The sequence below is a fragment of the Protobothrops mucrosquamatus genome, unplaced genomic scaffold, assembly GCF_001527695.2.
Source record: "Protobothrops mucrosquamatus isolate PMUCROS unplaced genomic scaffold, P.Mucros_1.0 scaffold321, whole genome shotgun sequence".
In the NCBI taxonomy this organism is placed as follows: Eukaryota; Metazoa; Chordata; class Lepidosauria; order Squamata; family Viperidae; genus Protobothrops; species Protobothrops mucrosquamatus.
Genome location: NW_015386660.1, coordinates 18,752 through 42,429, shown reverse-complemented (window position 1 = coordinate 42,429; position 23,678 = coordinate 18,752). Strand labels below are relative to the sequence as shown.

General features: G+C 44.8%; 1 protein-coding gene across 1 annotated transcript in view; it reads left to right on the top strand.

Moving 5' to 3' along the window:
- Nucleotides 1–367: 367 nt before the first annotated feature.
- Nucleotides 368–23,678, top strand: part of CD164L2 (CD164 molecule like 2) — a 29,637-nt gene continuing 6,326 nt past the window's right edge. Inside the window, exons 1-4 of the mRNA XM_015815173.1 lie at nucleotides 368–462; nucleotides 9,275–9,382; nucleotides 12,704–12,781; nucleotides 15,329–15,418. Coding sequence (XP_015670659.1) covers nucleotides 375–462; nucleotides 9,275–9,382; nucleotides 12,704–12,781; nucleotides 15,329–15,418 — 364 coding nt within the window. The 5' untranslated portion in view covers nucleotides 368–374. The remainder of the gene's footprint in view (nucleotides 463–9,274; nucleotides 9,383–12,703; nucleotides 12,782–15,328; nucleotides 15,419–23,678) is intronic.

Below are 23,678 nucleotides of genomic sequence, written 5' to 3'. Positions count from 1 at the left end.
TATCTGAGGATTATGGGAGTTGTAACCCAACAAGTTAAAAACTCCGAACCGGACACTCAAGCCCAATTCCTGTGCGCTGAGCGCCACCCAAAAACGACCCCCCCCCACCGCCTTCGCCCTTCTCCGAGGGCGGGGCAGGAGCCGGGGGAGGAGCCACCTGCCCCGCCCAGCCGGCTCACCTGCCTGCCCCACCCCCAGCTGCTTCTTCTTTTTTTTTTTTGTCCGCCCTGCGCGCATGTGCTCGCTCGCCGCCCCGCCGCCGGCGCTTCCCTTTCCCGAGCGCTTTTCAGGCGAGCCTCGTTTCCAAAGTGCTTGGAGAAGCCGCCGCCCGAGTGGCTGCCCGCTTTTGCTTGGCCCGCCGAGAAGCCCCAGCCATGCCCGGCCCGGCCCGCTTCTGGGAGCTCCGGGCGGCGCTGCTCTGCGCCTTGCTGTGCGCGCGAGGCTTGGTCCCCAGCCAGGCAGGTGGGTGAGATCGCGGGGGTCCCTCTGGCGGGGGGGGGGTCCGCTGCCCTCCGTCCCCTCCCTTCCTCCCTCCCCCCCACTTGGGACCCCCGCTGCTCTTGGGGGGGGGGGGGGGGGACGGGGGTGCAAAGTTGTGGCGACCTCTGGCCTCGAGGTGGCTTTGCAACGGGCGCCGGGAAGTAAACGGGTGTGTTGGTGTGGAACAGATGAGTGCAAGTTCCCCCTTTCCCCGAGCATGCTCCGCCTTGAGCCTGTCTGCGTCCCCCCCCCCCCAAAAAAATCTGGGCCCATCTAGAGGGGGTTGGACTACAGCTGCCCTCGTCCCCTGTGATCAGGAAAAGTTGTGGAAGGCTTCGGCAGAGCACGCTGTGAACTAGGTCAACTCCCATCTTGGAGCATCAAGGTCTTATCTATTTAGCTAGCCACTTCGTAGTCCGGAGAGGAAACCGCTTCCTTGTGACAGATCCTAATTGTTACCTGAATGTTAATAAGCCCTTCTTCCAAGATTTCCTGTCTCCCCCCCCCCCCCCCGCCGCATTATTTTTCACAAAAACCCAGCAGGTGGGGTGAGAATAAGTATAAAAATGGTTGATGTGAACTCTCGGAATAGCTGAATTTGTACACTTTGATTCTATTAAACACCCAATGCTTGTATTTCCTCTGCATCCTGAACTTGGTTAAGTTCAACTTTTTTCCTGACTTGGTATATATATATATTATGCAAAGAGAGCTTATGTGCTTATTTTGTAGTTAGGCTAAATGCGACAGGTGAACAGGGCCGATAGGCTTTATTGGTGGCTCTGGGTTTGAACCCGGATCTCCTTAGTCAAAACCCTGATGCTCATTCTCCCAGATCACCCCTTCCTCCGATTCACACATATATGTTGAACTCTTAATTGCCTTGACATTTGGAACTCAGCTGCTCACCTGGCAATAAAGCAAGACTTTGGGGGAAGTTAAGCCTTGAACGTAGCCCTTTGCAACTAGTTGTGATGTTGAAAGGACCTGCATTTTGGGGAGGAAAGGGTTTGGTTCCACAGACCAGGATTCCTTTCTAGTTTGTTTTTGTCCTTTGGCCAAGATAGCTGTAATCCAACTATAGTTCTGATTAATTAGAGGAAAGGTAATACTTGTGGCGAATCTCTTCTATAGATGCAAAAGCCTGTAATGCAGTGTTTCTCAACCTTGACAATTTTAAGGCATGTGGACTTCAACTCCCAGAATTCCACAGCCAGCAATGCTGGCTGTGGAATTCTGGGAGTTGAAGTCCACATGCCTTAAAATTGTCAAAGTTGAGAAACACTGCTGTAATGAGTTCATTTCTGCAAGCTATGTATCTTGCACTTTTCCAACCTACTGATCTGAAAGTCTAAATCCACCCCAAATGCAGAGTTTTCAGTATGGACACCAAATAGTATTGCTGCAACTGAAGAGGTCTAATATAATCATCATATATTTAGGATTTGATTTGTTCCAAATTCTGGGAATCCGGGGTTTGATAGTCCCTTCCCAAAAGGTCAGTATGAAATGTTTGTACCACAAAACACCCGTGTGGTCCGCAAACTTATTCCCTGCCAGTGATTTCTGTAACAGGGTGTACTGCAGAAACACACCACGTGAATTCTTCTCCTTCACTTGATAGCCTGCTTAATGCCAATCTGTCTTGGTGCTTGATTTTGAATATTTTAGGAAAGCGGTTTAGTAATGCAGATGGAGTCATATTTTCTTTTTCGCCTACTCCTTTTTTTTTTTTATCCTTCAAAGCTATCAGCCCATTCATTAGAACAATCTGATGGATGCTAGCGCATGCCTGTTCTACAAACCTGTTGTTGAGCAGGGTTTTGTGTTCTATGGCTGCATGTTATGTCATTGTACAATTCGTGTAATTTGTGCCTTAACAGGTTGGGTGAGCTCAACTAAACTGGGCTTTATTCAATGAACAAGTCGGTAGCTCAGGGCTGTGTAACATTTCCATAGCTGGTGGACACAATTAACATTTTGGGGATGGTTCACATGACCTTGCAAATAAGGCAGCAATGCAGAGTGGGTCACGCAGCTAGCGGGGTTCACATATCACGATGAACTGGGGTACTGAATTGACCCCTTTTGGGGAGTTGCACAATACACTGACCTATCAGCTAATTAAATGGGCTGGGTTCCCATAACATGGGAAATATGAACAAAAAAATGAGGTTAATACCAACCAAAGTTAGCATGCTGGGAGTTCATTAGGTCACGTTGAAAACAATGTAGTAAGCCAGATGTTGGAGGCATCTGTGCAAATCTGGGTCTTTGCAAGCCTGGATCTTTTCAACTCACTATTGTCCAGGTATTCATTCCAGGGCAATTGTTATCTGAGGAAGCAAATTAGCGATGCATGTCATGTAATCTGAATCCATGGAAATAGGAGAAGGAAGCAAGGTTAATTTCCTCCTGAAGCTGGCCCAAGTGGTTTATAGACAAGAATGGAAAGTATTGTGCAGACTCTTTTAAACACCTGGTCTCTTGCGATTGGCTCTCCCCTGGGGCAGCAGCGGGTGGATTTCATGCCGGTGTGACCTGTTTTATTCTGTCTTTTCATTAGAGTCTTGAAGTCTCCCAAACAGCAGTCATCACAAAATGAGGCCTTGAGGGCAGAGTCAAATGTCAACTATTATTTTATCAATTATAAAACATCCCCTGGGAATACATGCACAAGTGCATGTGGGTGACCTGGAGATCAGGGATACTGACAACTGTTTTGCAATGCAAAGCTCAGGACCTCGGCATGCTGTTTGGAAAAAGGTGGTGCTTGCTGGACGCGCTACAAGATCTGGGTGCACAAATATCAAAGAAGGCTGAGCTTCTACTCCAGTTATCTATGATGTCATATGGAGACTGGATCATATTTGCCTTTCAGCAGGGTTTCCTAGTCTTGGCAACTTGGCGTCCTGTAAGGCAGGGGTCTTCAAACTTGGCCCTTTTATGACTTGTGGACTTCAACTCCCAGAATTCCTCAGCCAGGCATGCTGGCTGAGGAATTCTGGGAGTTGAAGTCCATAATTCATAAAAGGGGCCAAGTTTGAAGACCCCTGCTGTAAGGCAAAAGGCTTCCCAACCCTGACAACTTTAACGTTTGTGGACTTCAACTCTCAGAATTCCCCAGCCAGCATGTCTTGCTGAGGAATTCTGGGAGTTGAAGTCCATGCATCTTAAAAGTTGCCAGAGTTGGGAAACCGTGCCTTGCAAGATAGTAAGAAGAGGAATTTCTGTGTACCTATCACAGACATCCTGCCCTTTTTGTGTTCTGCTTTCTGTTCACCTAAAAAAAATATGGACTGGAATGAATTTCTTTGCAAATCAGGAGGGTACCCTGTAATAAGCTGGACCTGCACATTGATGGCTATTCTGCAGGATTTCAGGTCAAAATCTTTCTCAGCTGAAGCTAAAAAAATGTACCATAGATGCTCCTTCACTGAGCTGCAGTTTTCCTTTAAGCTATGGTCTTCCTCTGGGACCAGAGTTGTTGGAAGTCAGGTGGCATATGCATTTGACAATAATAATGGAGGCATTCACAAAATCACTGGCATTGACAACATCGCCCCCAGTCAGTTGCAAAAGGCAGCTGTACTCAGAACAACCTGAGACAATACCTTTAAACATCCACATCTGCCTTTCCCAGGTCCTTGGGCAGGACTTGATAGATGGATAAAAATGTCTGAACATCCGGCTTACCGTAACAACAAACCATAATAATGGCAGCCCCTAGAATTTCACCCTAGGTATGTCTACCTGGAGCTGTGCTTGCAAATAATACTTGCAAGCACACTTGCTTAGGAGTAAGCTTTACTTTTGGGAATAAATGACACTCCTGTGTATTAGGATGCTGATTTCGGAGGTCACTGGCCTGTCCAGATGTGGAGAAAGACTCCATAGCGCAGCAGATGGGAAAGTAGGCAGTCTTGCCTCATGTCCCTTCCTGAGAGTTGCTGACGACAGGGACAAGGGCTATTGTTAAATGTGTGAACAGGCCTCTGTTTGTGGGTTGGCTGGAACAGATGGGAGAAGATCTTGAAGCAGGCAGTGTTTTTTCCCCTCTCCCCCTGTCCGATGCAGCAGCATGCCAAGATTTGAAGGCATTGGGCAAAGCATCGAATTTCTCTGTACTTGTGACAAAAATAGCTGGGCTCTTTTAACAACATGCAGACACACGCACACACATACCAACCTGCAAAAAATTTGGGGAACCAAGTCCTGCTTTCTTACTGGCTCTTGTTAAGTCACTCACTGCTAGTTAAAGTGCTATAACCAGAACACTGTATCCATGGCAATAGAGCCCATCAACCTTCCACTATACAAAGATAATTGGTTAACGAGAGAGAGAGAGAGAGAGAGAGAGAGAGAGAGAGAGAGAGAGAGAGAGAGAGAGAGAGAGAGAGAGAGAGAGAGAGAGAGAGAGAACACGTGTGTTTGTCTCCATAAACAGAAAAGACTCCCACGCTAAGTTGGACATTTTTGCCTTATTGGCGACTGGTTGCAAGGGGCTGGATGTTACTACTGGTGGTTGCCTCCCACTCTCAGCTTGGTTCCCGAGCTGCATTCCAAGACTGGCCTCCTTTTGGGGTTGAGTAAATCTGCACAGGATTAGAGTTGCATAGCAGATATAAAATCTTTCTGCCCTCTGCAGAGTAGGAAGATCTCCAGAAGTTATGAGCTATCCAAATTGCTTAGAGCAGGGGTAGGCAACCTTGGCTAAGCTGGCTCAGGAATTCTGGGAGTTGAAGTCCACGAGTCTAAAAGAGCCAAGGTTGCCTACCCCTGCCTTAGAGGGACTATGTCCTCGACTTACAACAGTTCCTTTAGTGACCGTTCAAAGTTACAATGGTACTGGGGGAAAAATGACTTATGACCCTTTTTCACACTTATGACCATTGCGAATTCAGACACTTGGCAACTGACTCATATTTATGATGGTTGCAGTGTCCCGGGGTTATGTGATCGCTTTTTGCGACCTTTTGACGAGCAAAGTCAATGGGAAAATCCAAATTCACTTAACAACCGTGGCAAGAAATGGAGCAAAACTCACTTAACAAATGTTTCACTTAGCAACACAAATTTTGGGCTCAATTGTGCTCATAACTCAAGGACTACCTGTATAGGAAATCCTTGATTTACAACCACAATGAGGATCAGAATTTCCGTTGCTAAGCAAGGCAGTTGTTACAACCTTTTTTTTGTCATGGTGTTAAGCAGGGTTCTTCAAACTTGGCCCTTTTATGACTTGTAGACTTCAACTCCCAGAATTCCTCAGCCAGGCACACGTGCCTGGCTGGGGAATTCTGGGAGTTGAAGTCCACAAGTCATAAAAGGGCCAAGTTTGAAGACCCCTGGTGTTATTTGAATCACTACGCCATGTGATAGTGTATGGTATATATGATTAAATTACTGAAGTTACCGTAATGATGAGTGCTATGAGGAGGGTTTTTTTTTTTTTGCTTCATTCAAACCTCCATTTTAAACCTTTACTACTTTTTATATGTATGTCAAATCATACCATGCTAGAATAGTTTGGCATCAGATACAAAAATCTTGAGTTTGCCTAGCTTTGTCAGATTTTACTATTCTAGTTCTGGGCCACCACAGTTGAAGAAAGATGCAGAGAATTAACTATAGCCGTGTTTTTGAACCTCGGCAACTTTGAGTGACTCTAGCACCCAAAATTTCCCAGCCAGCATGAATTCTGGGAGTTGAAGTCCACAGATCTTGAAGTTGCCGAGATTGGAAAAACACTGATTTAAGTCAAAAGTCTGAGAATAATGCAAGATTTGGTTGAATGTTAGGAAAAACGTCTTAGAAGTTAGAGTTGCTCAATCAATTACTCCGAGGGATAATGGGTGCCCTTTTTTCTTTGGAAGGGTTCAAGCCAAGATTGGTAGATATTTCTCAAGGATACTTTGCTTTGCTTTATTCCTGCAGAATTAAAACATTTTTTAAGAAGAATTTAATTAGATTAGGACAACCTCCCCAGCTTGGGTGCCCTCATTGTTCTTGCCTGTTGCCTGAGGAGTATGGGAGTTGAAATGCAACCCATCTGGGATCTGAGTTCAGGAGACAAGGGAGCAGTTTTCCTGGCAGTTGGTTACTAGCTTTGGGTCCAGAGCCAGCTGTCCTCTTGATCCTGAAGTCCTGAACAGACAATGTAATCCCCCATTTGTAGGTTTAATTAGTCTTAAACAAACTTCCAACTGCTATTGCCTTATCTTTGCCCCAGCAAATGGAGGGTTTTGACAGTGTTGTCATAAGCAGGCCAGCATTACGTACCAGCCAGCAAGGTTAACACAATAACACATGCGTAAGTGATACAGGATGCCCCTCCTTTGGAGATACAACATTCAGTATAGTATTGTAAAGGTGATCTGGCTCTTTTCCAGCAAAATGGTGCTATTGACAGCTCAGTTCCCAGTTACTTTGAATGTACTTTCCTTGGCAACAGTATTTATTAATTGATCGTGAGATTTATCTTCTGCCTTTATGCACATACATACACACACATAATGCTCCTGCCTTCTTTTTTCCCTGCAACGGTTACTTTGTGAAATGGGTTGTGTTGGGGGCAGAGGAACTGCCCCAGATCACCCAGTGGCTTTCACATTCTAAGGGAAGACCAGAGCACACGGTCCCCTGGTTTCTAGGCCAGTTTCTTCACCACTCCAAACTGGCTTTCAGCATATAAGTGGTTTGCCATTGTCTTCGTCCAGATGGCTTTTCAACTTTGCAGCCTAGCCTACAGCTGGGGGGGGGGAATTTGTTGATGGCCTCTTGTCCAACTCCTAATCAGTTCTGACCCCACTTAGCATTTCAAGATCAGCTAGGTGAGGCCACTTGCTTGACCCCAAGCCTTTAATTATATACAATTATCCTTGGACAATCATTCACACTTTCAATGTTGTTTTCCTCATTGTTAGGTTATCTCAGTGGTGGCGAACCTATGGCACGGGTGCCAGAGGCGGCACTCAGAGCCCTCTCTGTGGGCACGCACGCCGTCACCCCAGTCCTAGGTCCCTTCAGCTGGGTTTTATAAAACCTTTTCGCTTTAGGCCTCTGCCGCCATGTGCAAAAAAAAAAAGGTTCAATCAGTCAATTTCAACTTCTCACGGGGAAAAAAAGATCTTGCAAAGTTGGAATTGATTGATTGAACTTTTTAGTCCCACCCAGTCTGCCGTTACCACTGCAGCCACGCCCACCCAATTGGCCACGCCCACTCAATGGGCCACACCCAGCCAATGGGCCACACCCAGCCGGCACTCGACAATGCATAAGTGGGGTTTGGGTTGCAGTTTGGGCACTCGGTCTCTAAAAGGTTCGCCATCACTGGGTTATCTTGTACTGTTATCGTGTTGTGAGATGGGCAGTTATGTAAATTGCAATAATAAAATTATTTTTTTAATATTTCCAGCATGAGAACTATGTTCACTTTCTATGGCAAAAACAACACAGAATCTTGTGGCACTTTAAAGTTTAATAGTCCTTGCATGAGCTTTTCTAGATCACCGTGCACCCAATCCAGTGCATCGACTATAGTCAGAGAGAAGAATATTATTTTCTACATAATATACAAAAACTAAACATGGGCATGTGGCAACTGCCTGCAGGCTAACAAGCTAGTAGACACAAAGAAGCCCAAGGATATAATACTGAAAGAGTAGAAAACAAGGAGATCAAAGTATCTCTTCCTAAAAGTGACAGAAATACTGTCTTGGCTTACGGCTTACACATCATGCTAATTATTTTGTTCATTGGGGTTTGTTCCTTTTAGAAATCATCATTGGCCAGATTCACACAATACATAGTATGGCTTTCAAACGAAAGGAAGCATAAACTGGATTCTTGCATAAAAATAACAAAAATAAACAAAAGCAAACAAAATGAGACAAGTTTGGGCTCAACTCAATGTGTGCACCCATCTGCAATCATTCTCACAATGTTTAGAATAGTTGCTACCTGGGTTTTCTTGATTTGATCAGTTAAATTCTCTAAAGTTTAACAGATAGTGTCACGGTCTCTTCGCAGCAAACACAAAATGTGTTTGGTGCTCCCAGTCCCTTTTCCGGTGGTGATGGAGTTCAGGATGAAGACCTCAGCACCTTGGCAGTATAGGACCTGCAATGCATTTTGATCTGAGTTCATATTGAACCTCTAATGTTAAGGATACATTAAAAAAGAAAGACAGTTCTGTAAGTAGCATGGCAACTACTGTATGCTCAGGTAGTCCTTGACTTACGACCTCATAAGAATGAGAATTTCAGAATTTCCATTGCTAAGCAAAGTTAAGTGAGTTGCCCCTGATCTTATGACTTTTTGCCACAGTTCTTAAGCAAATCACTGTCGTTGTTAAGAGAATTCTGCGGTCATTAACCAAATCCAGCTTCCTCCATCATTTTGCTTCTTGGAAGCTGGCTGGGAAGGTCACCCATGATGATCTCATGACCCTTGGATGCTACAACCATCATAAATGCATGCCAGTTTGCCAAGCACCCAAATTTTGTTCATGTGTTTGTGGGGATACTATGACAGTCCCTGAGTACAAAGGTTGGTCATGAATAGCTTTTTGCAGAGCTGTTGCAACTTCAAACAGTTGCCAAACGAATGGTTGTAAGTTGAGGACTACCTGTTGAATCCAAATTAAATATCTGAAAATTTGGAGGTGGGAGGCAAAAGGCAAAGGGCAATTTTTGACACTTCCTGGTCATTGAATAACCCTAGAACTTAACAATTTTCTGTCACTCCAACCGATCCTTTAGGATCCACATCTATAGACTGTTTTTTTAAACAGGGGAATGTAAAGATCTGGAGTCATGTAAGCAGTGCACTGAAGGTTCTCCTTCCCAGAATATTACAAACTGCATTTGGAAATACTGTCAGGAGTCTCATGAGAAGCCAGGTAAGTCAATAAAAAAATGATGGCCAAATATTTGGATTGCGTATTTCATTTTACCATTACTTACCACTTTATCATTATTGCATAAATACTCAGGCTGCACAGGGCAATTTTACAGCTCCATGCTGCTCTTGGATACCAACCCTGTGACAACATACATATAACGTTGCTAAGTTTTGTGCAGCAGCACCCAAAATTACTGTCAGAAGATGACCTGTGCCATAAATTAATTTTAATGACTATTTAGACCCTTATTATAGAGTGTACTTGTCTGTCTTATCAACACAGGCTTAAATTTTTGGTCAAAGTTTACTGGCACTTTATTTAAATTGAAATGTTGCCCAGAACGGTCAGGGTCCAGGTCACCAATGTCCAGAACACCAATGGATGCTGCCCACTACCTTTTTGTAAGGACCTTATTTTTTTTTGCAAAGATGGGCTACCAAGTGGCAGACTGCAACTTCTAATAGACTGGCCTTGATGGCCAATGGTGACAGATGCTGAAAGGTTTAATCGTCCACAAGAGCCACGTTAAGGCCAGCACTCTGAAAATCCTTCTATTTTATGGGAACATCTAAGCCATCTCAAGATCTGAATGTCTTTTGATTTGTACCTGACTTGTTGCCCTGGCTACAGTTCCAGGAAGAGAGGGATAGCCAGGAGCTAATAAACAACAGCCTTTGCTGTCTGTTGATTTTTGAGATCTGGTGCCTGTTGCTAGTGAGAATTGCTGGCCAGTATGGATTAGAAACTGAGAGTTTGCCTCAAGAAGCAGGGAGAATTACGTTAGTTCACAGAATACAATAATTGCAGCTCAAGGGTCAACTGTGGGATCCTTGTTGCTCTCTGAGCTTGCTTGTTTTCTTGCAGACATTACCAAACTAGGTAACCTCATCAGTGCTGTGATAATGTTACCTAGTTTGGTAATGAATAGTTTGCAAGAAAACAACCAAGTTCAGAGAGTAACAAGGATTCCATAGGATAGCTTATTTTCTTATCCACCTTCGGGCCCACCTGGACCTCTTTTAACACTCAGAAAGCTAAGCAAAAGATAGGCAAGCTGGGGATAACTAAGCTACTACTGTTGTTTCTTTTAGGCAATTTTTAAGAATGGTTTTAAATGCTTTGGGTCTATGAAGATTCTCAATCATCCAGGTCATGATTGTCCCAAAGGTGCTTTTCAAAAGGCAACTGGAGTTTCTTGGCTTTATGTGCTTTGTGGAAGAAAACAAGGTTGTGTTCATATTGGGTGCTTAGAAAATTGCAGGAATAAATCAATGAAGTTGCAGGGAGCACAGAGGAGAGTTTTACTGTTTTGTCCTAAGTTGAGTCTGAGTATTACTGTTTTAAGTTGCTTTGTGTAGTAGTTCTTAGATTAATCCTGTAGAACAGATCAGTATTTCCATCTTCCTGTTGCCTGAGTCTGAATGGTTTGTGATAGTGGTGAAGTTTTAAAACTTGGAAGAAGAAGAAGAAACATTTCACATCATCCCCCAAATGGCTTTTCTCCTAAGTCACAACAAATAAAAATGACAGCAATAAGTTCCAGACTTCAGATTTCCACTGATTCAAAGCAAAAGGCACTTTAGTGCTTCTTTGTTTTGCGGGAACAAACCTAACTAGGAAAAAAAATTCTGCTGTTCTCATGATGAAAAAGCAACAGGAGGAATGAATTCTTCACTTTTCTGGCAACAACTGCTTCAGTGCAATTTTGGGGACAGAAGGAGCTGATAGAACTGGTTTTGCTTAAGACAAAACAAAACAATTCTAAGGCTCACTTTAAGTCAAGAATGAGGTAGCAACCATGTCTTATGTGGGAGGAAAGTCTATTGGTCTTTCCCCAACTGATATGGCTGCCACTCACCTGGAGGAATGGGACAACTTGCTGTAGTCCAGGATAACTCAATGCGACAATTGTCTTAAATATATATTTTATTAATTTTTTAAAACATAACCATCATTAATATTCGGTAAACAGTGTGTTGTCTGGGTTTATATTTACAAACAATCACAATTAATTTCTATAGTTCCATACTCCACATAATAGCTTCCCTTGATTTTCTCTTCTTCCAATAATATTAAATTAGTACATTTCTTGGTAATTTTAGTAAATAGCAATTGAATATAGACATTTTTCTAGTATTTCTACGAATAACAACCACATCAATATAAATCTTCTTTTCTAATTAATCATCTTAATCACCTTCTCATTTAAATTTGTTTTCCCCGCAATGTTCAAAAAACATTTTTTCCTCTTTTCTTAGAGTTAATTACACTTAATTACAATGCAACAAATATTATCCACCACTGTTTCTTCGACATTATTTCCACTGACAAAAATGGAAGGAATGTAGAAGAAGCAGTGGCGGATAACATTTATTGCGTTGAGTTATCCCATGTGGATTGTCCCACAGCGAGTGGTCCCGTGGCGAGATGGCTGTGGCGAGTTGGCTGTGGCGAGTTGTCCTAGACCAGTGATGGCGAACCTATGGCACGCGTGCCAGAGGCAGCACTCAGAGCCTTCTCTGGGGGCACACCTGCCGCCGCCACCAGCTCGCGCAGGTCCATTAGGCCACCACTGGTGCCCAGAGCGGCAGCCCCACCCAGCACAAAGGAGGTGAAGCAACTGGCTAGCAAGCTTGAGTAGAGGTGGTAGACCATGAGCTCGCTGGCCTCTGTGTGTGGGGGCTGATAGTGTCAGGCAGCAGCCGCCCCTACCTCGCCTCGCCCCACAGCAATGGCACCCCCGCCCTACCCCCTGCCTCACCCCACAGGACGAGCCTCCTGCCCACCGCCCCACCCACCAGAGACCCCCTGGATCTCCCCCAATCTTGCCCAGCCCCCACAGGCGTCCCCCCCACGAGCAACATCAACGTGGCCACGCCCACCCTGGCCATGCCCGCCCAGTCTGCCGTGACCACCACAGCCATGCCCACCCACTGGGCCACGCCCACCCCCCTGAGGGCACCACAATGCTGATGCGGCCCTGGCACTTTGCAATAAATAAGTGGGTTTTGGGTTGCGATTTGGGCACTCGGTCGCTAAAAGGTTCGCCATCACTGTCCTAGACCCCTCACCAGGTGCTCCCAAGCAGAAGATGGAGACTTAATCCCTTCCCTCCACAGTTCCTTTGCAACTGTATTTGGAGGCATTCTGTGGATGAGGGGTGATGGTCCTGCAAACCACAATTAAAATGTGCCATAGCTTATTGTCACAAATGAACCCAGCCAGCCTGGTTCGGTATTGCCATATATGGAAGAAGAAGAAGTAAAAGCTGTTGCTTATTATTTTCTTCTGCTTCAATATGACTTCCTTCATTTCTAGGTACGGGGAGCTGCGTAAAGAATGGAGAAGCGTTGAAGGAGAAATGTTCATTTTTCAACACTACTGTCAGCTGTGAAGGTAATCCTTGGGCGAGGATTTGTTAGGAGGCCTTGCAAAAGCTACCATTTGTATTATAAGTTTACTGATTTGTGGAGACTAGACAATAAGCAATATCTAGAGTACAAATTCGTGGACTAAAAGACTGTGGGCAGCTCTTTGTCCATGTTGGTTGTATGTTCCTTCCTTAATCAGAATGTTTTGTCAGTTGTCATGGACAGCAACAACTGGACCAAGATGGCGGATACTAGGTTTGTGCTCAGTTCTCATATGAATAATATGATAAACCAGTATAAACGTTGCAATTAGAACAGTCCTGGTACAGACACTCTATGTTGGGGTGCATCATAGGGATGCATATTCCCCACCGCCCAAAAATGTTTTGGCTGCACCCAGGACCTGTATAAAAATGTCACCAAGTTTCTGTTTTTAATGTGATTAAGTATTGAATTGGATGCAATGTAATTTAAACCCAATTTATTATGTTTTTCTGGCGCAGCTGATTTTTTTGCCCTGGCCTTTCTTTTTCTGGCTCATTTGTAAAAAGGGCAGGAAAAAATTCTGCTTCCACATCTGAGGCCAGTTAGGTCAATCCCAAACTTAGACGTTTAAGATGTTTCTCTGGCAAGAAATTTTTAATGCTATTACAGATAGTCCTCAATTTACAACCTGTCACTTAGTGACGGTTCAAAGATACGACCAACCTGAGAAAGGGGACTTAACCTAGATTCAATTTCAATGGTTGGGCCCCCTCTGTGGTCAGGTGACCAAACTTCAGGTGCTTGACAACACGGCAAATTTATGGACGTTTGTCCATATCCCATAGTCACATGTCTGTGTTTTATGATAGTTTTCCCCAAGCCTGGCATTTAATTCTGATTTTCAGCAAAACTGCACCCATTGGGAAACACTGGTTTGCTTAGCAGCCACAGATTCACTTGGCAATCCCAGTGATTTACTTAACTGCCACAAAAAAAAGGGATCGTGAAATAGAGTCGGTCATATGACCTGACTCATTTTATGACTGTAATGGGCAGGTTTCTTTCAGTCATATGTCGAGGACTCCCTGTACTTAGATTATTTTCTAATACCGTGTTTTCCCGAAAGTAAGACCCGGTCTTATATTATTTTTGCCTCCAAAAGAGGCATTAGGTCTTACATTCGGGCAGTGTCTTAGATTTTCCGTGACTCCCTTGCGGCACTGGCACCAACAGCCCCATCCAGCAGGAGCCCACGTGGCTGCTGGCCCACTTCTGCGACCGCTCGTGGCAGGAGGCCGCACGGCACATCGCGCCGCTGCCGCCACAACAAGGCGAGGCAGGTGGGGGAAGGGGTGCAGCTGCCCCACGCGCTCTGCACCCGCTTCCTTCAGCCCCCCGCCCCAGCCAGGCCATTCCTTGCTCCCTTTCACTCCCCTTCCGAGCCGGACTGCCATGCTCCCGCATGGAGGATGGGCAGGGTAGGCCTTGTTGCCCTCCACAGTTTCGGAGCCAGGGGGTAGTGATGGCGAAAGGCTCCGCTGCCACTGTGTGCCGCTGGAGGGGCTTTCTTCGCGCTTTGCCCCACAGATCACCTGCCCAATGTGTCATGAAGCCTCCTGCCCCATTGTGGCAGCTAGGTAGGACGGAGTGGGCGGGGTCCTAATTAGGGCTTATTTTTGGAGTAGGGCTTATATTAGGCCCACCCCCACAAATCAGGGTAGGTCTTTTTTTCGGGGTGGGGTTTATTTTCGGGGAAACACGGTAGCCTATGGAACAGAGAAACTCACCTTTGCCTTTCTTTCTGATAGCTGTTTGACGTCTGGAGATTTTGCCCCTTTGCTTTCATCCTCCTGTTTTATTAAGAGAGCATAATGGAATCAAATCCTAAAAACGGCTCTGCTGGATCAGGCAGCTAGTCCAACACTTTGTTTCACATAGCGGCCTAAGAGCGTTTACTTCATTGTTCAATTTATATGGCTCCCTGCTTGTCTCAGCAGCCCCTGACTGGGAGATACTCCTAAATCTTCAAGCCTTAGGATAATTTACCCCATCCCTTTTAAAGTCATCCGAGTGAATGAGCATTACTACATCTTACAGGGGGGGAATTTCACAAGCTGGGTGTGCTCCGTGAAGAAGCGTTTTCTTCTTTTCTTAATTCCCCCTGAGTCAGTTTCATTGGATGGTTCCTTGTCCTTGACTTTGGAGACAGGCATGGCCTCCTAAATCTCAGTTGTGTTCTCCTGTTCTCCAAGCAAAAGCCCCTCAAACTTTCTTATAAAAGAAGGATCTTTGAGTTCTCTAATCATCTGTTCTCTTCTGTACTCTTTCCATCTCTGTCATACAGTTTACAAAGGTTCTGGTATCTACATACCAGAACTGAAGAAGCTTCTTAGATGAGAAGCGAAAAGTTTTCAAGGGAAAAACCAAGAAAGTCCAGTTGCCTTTTGAAAAGCACCTTTGGAATACCAGAACTGTGTTTTCATTGGCAATTGCAACAGTTGTTTTTTTTTTAAATTTGAAGGTCTCTAACCCTTTTTTTTCTTGCTATACAGTGGAGGGTTTTTTTAATTGATCTTTTTTTTTATAGAACTAAAGCTAACTACCACAGCGCATCCCCACCCAACGACAAAGGAGCCTCCGCAACCATCTTCCAAGCAGCCTAAGATTCCCACACATGGTAAGTCACTTGTGTAAGTTTGTCTACATTGGAAGAGGAAGGGCTGGGTTGCAGCTATTCACGTGGAAAATGTCAAGCAACTTCTGAGCTCTTGCAAATGCTCCTGATCAGGATATTTCTGGCAAGTGCTTACATTTTCAACTGTTCTTCATTGCTCCTCCTTTCAAGCAAATTGTGTGGCAGTGGCACAGCTCATGAACGTGTCCCAATTGCAGAAAAAGGCTTGAGGGCAGGGATGCTCTGATATCCATTCATTCATTCACTTAGGAGCCCCAGAGACACGAACAGAACCAGCACTCAGAGGTCCTTTAAGCTGACAATGATCTGGGAATGAGCATCCATCATTACCACAACCGAAAACTTGCTGGTGTCTCATCTGTTTGTGTGTGTGGACCAAGACATACCTAAAAATGGCCTTTTACAAGGTAGTCCTGGACTTACAACCACAACCGAGCCCAACTTTGCCTCATTTTACGTTTTTTCCCCCCCACGGATGTTAAGTGAATCACTGCAGCTATTAAGTTAGTAACACGGTTGTTAAGTGAATTTGGCTTCCCCGTTGACTTTGCTTGTCAGAAGGTCACAAAAGGCGAATCACGTGATCCTGGAATATTGCAACTGTCATAAGTACATGCCAGTTGCCAAGTGTCTGAATTTTGACCACGTGACCACGGGGATGCTGAAATGATTGTAAGTGTGAAAAATGTCATGTCACTTTTTTGCAGCGGTGTTGTAGCTTCGAACAGTCACTAAATGAACTGTGGTAAGTCGTGAGTGCCTGTATTGAGTCAAACTAAGAATCCGCCCAATTCAATATTAACTACCCCACCATTCCTTCACCTGGTGCCCTCCTCGTGAGCTGAAGATCTTGGACATTTAACTCTCCTAATCCGGGGGGGGGGCACAGAATGGGGGAAGGGGGTTGTTCCTTCCTCAGCAGAGATTCATTTGCCTTCTCAGTTCACTAACGAATGCACACAGAGACATAGCAGACTAGTGGAAAATGTAGGCCAAGACATTTGGAAGCATGCAAATTGGGGAGATGCTGTACTTAGTAGGTTATAAAGGCATGCAAAATGTTCCTGCTAAATGTTTTCATCATCTCTGCCTTTCAAACTGGGCAGCAAAAGACGCTGCCTTGATGATGCTGAAAGCCTCATGGAGTGCAGTTGAAGCTCTGTGGGAATTGGGCAAATTTCTGAGCACAGTCTTGACCTAAGACTGTGCCTTCCAGATGTACTAAATTACCTCTTTCATCTTTTCTATGAGCAGGTCCAGTGGATTTATTGAAAGGGGGTAGGATTCTGGAAAGGCAGCTCCAAGACTTTTGAAAGAGAGAAAATTGGAGAAAGTCTATTTTTAGGATTTTGCATTAACAAGGGATGTTCAAGGGATTCCATCTTTGCAAATTCAGAGACGAGCTTGGCTTGACCTCTTGGGCTAATGTATAAATTGGATTCTAGTTATCCGTTGGATTTCACATTTCTCTAAAGGATGGAACAGAGTTTTCAACTCAGATGATTAACAAGCATTTAAAAAGACATGAGAAAAATGCTGAATTTGGAAATGTCAGCTTTAAGGTGAAACACATCGAAAGGTACATACTTAAAGGCAGCAGTTCCTGTGGGTGGAAAAATATGAAATAAAATGAAGCAAATATATAACTCATTTGGATCAGATGTTGAATGAGTCTTCCACTACCTCTGTTAAAAATGTATTTTGCTGTGGTTTAGAGATCATGGCAACCAATATTATTAGATTCACAGTTGAAAGAGTTCATAAAGGATATCAGATTCATCTGCCCCACTTTAAGACATGTGGACTTCAACTCCCAGAATTCCCCAACCAGCATGCTCAGGGAAAGACTGTGTCCATGTAATAATATGTGGGAATAACTGGGCAAAGAGAACTGTTAGATAAGAGGTAGCATAGCCCACAGCTATGGATTGTAAAGGGGACAATGTACTTGCAAATACTTTTAGTCTTGCAAGACTTGCAAGATTCTCTTAAGGAAGCTTTTCAATAAAGTAGAATTAGCTTATTGGCTGCACTTTCTGTCTGGTCTATTCGGGAAGGCTGACAGTCCACTCTTTATATTATACATACAACAATGTGAAATCACAACTACCAATTCTTTAGCTGATATTGGCCTTCATATGTATTGAGTTCTTCCCAAAAATCTAGGACATCTTAATGTACCGGTGTAGTATATGTGTGGATCCCAGCAGTGTAGCCTTGTGTAACTGACAGATGGAAATTTTCTCAATGTGCAGATTTTGCACATCCAAGGTTTTGGGGGTTTTTTTGGGTATAGCTCTCAGTATGCTGATAACCCCAGGGGCCACTTCAGCCAATGTTTATTATTGTTGTGATGATATTTATATACTGCCTGACTCTCTGCAACTCTAGATACTTCCTACCATTTCTAACTTTAGTTAAAATCTGGATGTGAGAGAGAAATGGGAGCAGAGAAGTTCCCTTATTTTACAAACGTTGGCTCGGAGGATTATCTCGGAGCGCCATTGAAAACACGTAGGCTTGTAATGGCGTCAAGCCTGCAAGGCTCCCACTGCCTTTCACTTACCCACTGCAGGTGGAAATTAAGAGACTTAATAAAAGATCCCTTCCCCTCTTGGAGGGGCTTGGAAAGCTCTAGCCAGACCTGCCCTGCCTGGGTAGCAAAGCTTAAGAAGGCAGGCCAGAGGAAATGGCTCTTTAATAAAGAAGCCAGCAGGAGATGGATGGGTGCAAAGGAACAGTGGTGGGTGCTCGCTGGGAGGATGAATCTTCCTGCCGAAATGAAGCACAGGCAGCAAGGAGCTTTGGGCTAATTAAAGTGAGAAACTCTATCCCAGAACCTTCTGAATTATTGATCTGCCAGAGGCTCCCTATAGGCCATTGTGTGCGCATTTATCTCAGGGCCCATGAAGCAGCTCTGGTGGGGTTTCCATGCCAGCCTCTCTGGCATGTCCTAATTGCGTCCCTTCTTCCTCAGCATTTCCTGTTGGAAGCCTTCGTTCACGCACAGGCGTTTTCCCATAGCAATCGTTTTGCTGCATCTCCGTGTAGGATGGACCTCTTTCTGGAAAAGGCTAGTTTCTGTTAACTGTGTGTTGGAGTTGCAGCTGCTTCAAGTTGACTAATATGGGGTGGGTGGCCAGAAGGGGTGGGGGGGGGGGAAAGCTTGCAAGGAAAACATCCGATTTGGCCAGAAATTCCACTATCGGCCCCTTCAGCATAATCTAATCTCTTCCACCACCAGGAAACTAGAATTGCTGCTTAAAAGAGCTGGTTGCTCTCTCCCCCCCCCCTTGTTAACTCTGCCAGCAAGGGATTCTTTGCTGAAAACAGATAATGGCGCTAGCGGCGGAGGCAGTATTGTGAGTGCCTGCCTGCCAAATAAGAATGATTTATTCTACACTCTTGGTGCATGTGGCAGTTTATGAAGTTTAACGAGCAAAACAAACCAAGCTCTCAAAGCCCCAATGAGCTTACTGCTCTGAATCTTAACTGCTGGAAGAGCTGGAGGAAAAAGCCGAGACACTGGGGAGGAGCGAGTCTGTGTTTGCCTCCCTTCCATATGGGCCTAATTTAACTTATACTGGACAGGGGAAGAGGAAGGAAGGAGAACAATGGGATTCAAAGGAAGCTTGAAGGCCACTCATGCAAGCTTTCTTTAATCTGTGGCTTGTGTATTGAACTGCCAACTGCAGTGTGCTGGCGGGAAGGTTCCCTTCTCAACCTATTTGGAGAGCACCTGATGAGGAAGGATGAATGGTCCAACACCCCCCCCCTCCTGGCCATGTTGCATCTGACACCACAGTCGTATCCCTGACCAGTAGCCCTCCAGAGCTAATGAGTTCCACTGTCATCCTGACCTCTGAAGCACTTGTTCCACTGTCAGTTAGGAAGCTTCCCTTGAAGTTTCACCCAAATCAGCTTCCCAACTACCTCATTATTTCGCATCCTCTCCTTGAAGTAAAACAGACATCTCTATTCCATCTTCTGCATGTCAGAACATCACAATGTTTATTTGTTTTCTCTCCCCCAAGTTTGACTTCTCTTGGCTTAACAAACTCAAGCCCTTCCACTGTAGTGCAGGATTCGATGTCCCCAATTAAGTTACCCTCTTCTTCTAAGCCAGGGGGTCTTCAAACCTAGCAACTTTAAGACTTGTAGACTCCTTAGCATGACTGGCTGAAGAATTCTGGGAGCTGAAGTCCACAAGTCTTAAAAGTTGCCAAGTTTGAAGACCCCTGTTTTAAATGAACCACCACGGGGAAAGGAGCAGGCGCAGATGCCCTTGCAGTAATATATTTGCAGCTCAGAGGCAGTTTGAAAGGAGCAAGGTAGTAATCTTAGAAATCAATAAATGCCCGCCCACTTACATGGGTGCAGCTGGGGATAGCAAGTAATAGCCAAATCACTCTGCTGTTCAGGTGTTTTTATTATTCACTTGGGTGGGCCAGGTAGATCAATCAGAAGGCCTCATGCAAATGTCTGAGTCGAAGAAATTTGATTTATGAGATAAGCTAACTGCTGTCACACTCTGAATTCAGAGACCTTTGCTTGGCAGTCAAGGGAACTCTTCCCTTGGAGAACAGTTTTATTCTGGACTCACACATTCCACAGAATAAGGTGGCAGAATCCTCAGATGATTCCATAGATTCCCCTTTGTTTTGCACGAGGTGTTGTTTTGTTACTTTGGTTGTGTAACTGTTTGAAATAAAATTATAGGTAGTCCTTAACTTACAACAGATCATCTGACTGTTTTTTCACACTTACGACCATTGTGGCACCCCCCATAGTCACACCATCAAAATTCAGACACTTAGCAACTGACTCAGATTTATGACAGGGTCACGTGATTCCTTTTTGCAGACTTTTGACAAGCAAAGTCAATGGGGAATCCAGATTCACTTGCCACTGCATTAACAAATGCAATGATTCACTTAGCAACTGGGGCAACAGAAGTCGTAAAATGGGGGCAAAGCTCATATAACCAATGTTACCCTTAGCAACATAAATTTTGGGCTCAATTGTGGCCGTAACTCGAGGACTACCTGTGCTCCATTCCAAAGGGCTTGCTGCTGATTCACAAGACCTCCTCCCACCAAGGACACAAAATAGGAACCTTGGGGTGACATTTAATAGGACCCCGACATCATGATAAGAGGGGAGGGAGCAAAACACAGAAGCTGCCCAGAAGCTCTCAAAGCTGCTGTTGTTTCAAGGGAAAAGCCCAGATTTGCTGTAATTTTCGATTCCCTGCTGGGCACATAATGAGAACAACAGGTGCAGCTTTTCATTGGAAACAACAAAGAAATCCCGTGTGCAAAGGCCCTAAGAGATACCGGAGGCACATATAATGAAAGGTTGATATGCAGGCACACCGCTATTGAGTATCCAGCCCCGAATCTGTTTAGGGCAGCGGTTCTCAACCTATGGGTCGCGACCCCATTTGGGGTCGATCGACCATTTCACGGGGGTCGCCAAGCAAGGCTGTCCGCCATTTTTTTCCCCTTTTCCGGCTGGTGCCTTACCTCCCTTGGGCTGGGCCAGCTGGTGGTCGGCCTGCTCCGTCTCTGCCGCTTGCCAGCTACGCCTCGGCCGGCGCAGGGGGCGGAACCACGCATGGGCGGCGCTCCAGGGCAGGGAAAGTCCTCGACTTACGACCGGTTGGGTAGTCCTCGACTTACGACCGGTTTAGTCCTCGACTTACGTCCGGTTGGGGGTCGCGGCATTGAAAAGGTTGAGAACCACTGGTTTAGGGATCCTCTGGACCAACTTCTGTTAATCCGTCCTCTTGAACCCATGTCAGCCATCCTGTTTATTGTCATTCTTTTTCACTTTGGGGCAAAATGCGCCTGGGAGAAGAACGGTAGATCTATTTTGAAATCCTCCAAGGAAATGAGGGGAAGGAAGGGGAGGAGAGAAGAGGGGAGGGGAGGGGAGGAGCCTTTGCTACAAATGTACAAGAGAATATTTGTAGCTCAGGATTGGATTGTGGGGTCACTGGTGCTCTCTAAGCGTGGTTGCTTTCCTGCAGACATTTCATTACCCAACTAAGTAACATCATCAGTGCAGGATTGGGTGTGTAGGAGTGTATGCAGTTTGAAAGGTATATGTTGATGGGTCTTGGATCCTACCCAAGCTGAGATCTAGCAGCTTCCAAGCATCTAACAGTTTCTAACAGGGCTAACATAGACTTTTATAGGAAGGAGGATTTTCTCTCTTGGTTTGAAGCTGGATGCCTTCCCAACACTTCCATGTTCATATTCTTTCAAAGGACAGATGTGGAATCGATTTGCTAGATGATATGAAGTGCAGTACTCTAGAGCAGGGCTTTTCAACCAGTGGTACGGGTACCACCTGTGGTACATTGGCACCTGGCAGATGGTACGCGACCATCCTAGAAAAATGGTAATGGGGGAGGGGAATGAGCTGAACCGGTGGCAGCACCGCACAAGCCTGAGCGAGAGATGGCTGGAGCTGCAGGGCTGTCAGGCTCAGCGGAAGCGCCAGGATCAGTGCCAGGCTCCAGCTGGAGCTCGGCGTTGATCCTGGTGCTTCTGCTGAGCCCTGAAGAAGCACCAATCATGCTGGAAAGCAGCACTGATCCTGGCGCTTGAGCCCAGAAGAAGCGCGGATCAGCTGGAATGTTGCAGCCTCTCCAGGGTCTTGTGATTTACATTCAGATGCTTGGCAACTGATTCATATTTATGACGGTCACAGTGTCCCAGGGTCATGTGAAGTGACCAAAACCTGATGCAACCACTCAGCAGACGGGAATAAAAACCAAACACCCCCCCACCCCACCCCCACTGCCAATCCTCAACAGAAATGCTCACAACAATGAAAACCTCGGACAGGAGGAAGAGCACCACCGGGCAGGCAGGCAGGTGTCTTGCTTGGCTGTGGCTTGGGGGGCACTTTTTTCAGTGCCATTGTAACTTCAAACAGTCACTAAGTGAACTGTTGTAAGTCGAGGACTAGTTTAGTTTAGTTTAGTTTATTGTATTTATATCCCGCCCTTCTCCTTACGGACTCAGGGCGGCTAACAGCCAGATAAAACAATTACAAAAATACAAAATACTATAATTAAAACACAATTAAAAGAAGATATAATATTAGGCCTATGTTAATTTAAAATTATATTAAAACCCAGCTAAAAATTTCCCCTAGGCCAGTCNAGGCCAGTCAAAATGAGAGAAAAAAAATGGAGCAAATGTTAAGAATGTGAGGTCAAGGTCATGTTGAACATTATACTTCCTTAGAGTACAAGGCTACTGTGTCTAGCAGTTTCCTTTTTAAAAAAATAGTTGCAATGTATGAACATTTAACATCAGACAGTACGTACCTTGCATTTTGCATTACATTTCTTTACTCATGCAATTGAGGATCTACCTTTTCATTAAAACAAAAAAGCCATGAATTTACCAAAATCTCACCTGGACATCATATACTAGGAAACCATAATCTTAACAAAATCTAAAAAAAAATCAAGGTGGTAAAGTGATTGCTGATAGAAGAGAATATTTGTAACCCATGTTGAAATGTCATCAATGCATGTACTGATGACGTTACCTAGTTTGGAAATGAAATGCCTACAAGAAAACTACTAAGCTCAGAGAGTACCAAGAGCCCCATATTGTACTTGAACTGAGATGACCCATGTTCTAACATCCACCACCATAAATTTTGAATCTCCATAATCTAATTTACAAGATTCTTGCTGAAATAACATGGGAAATGAGTATACCAACTTGGGCAAAAGTGTGATACGAATTCAATAAATATTTGACCTATCTTTGGCCTATTAGTAATCTTTGGCCACACAGCTAATTGGTTTAGGTCACCTTTCTTCCCAAGCTCTGCCACAAGCTCTGTCAATAGTTATAGTTAGTTAGTTATAGTTTATTGTATTTATATCCCGCCCTTCTCCTTACGGACTCGGGGCGGCTAACAGCCAGATAAAACAATTACAAAAATACAAAATACTATAATTAAAATACAATTAAAAGAAGATATAATATTAGGCCTATGTTAATTTAAAATTAAATTAAAACCCAGCTAAAAATTTCCCCTAGGCCAGTCCCGCTTGCTGAAATAGCCATGTCTTAAGGGCACGGCGGAAGGAAGGAAGATCAGGGATCACCCTGATCTCTGGGGGTAGTTCGTTCCACAGGGTGGGAGCTCCCACAGAGAAGGCCCTCCCCCTTGGGGTCGCCAGCCGGCACTGTCTGGCTGACGGCACCCT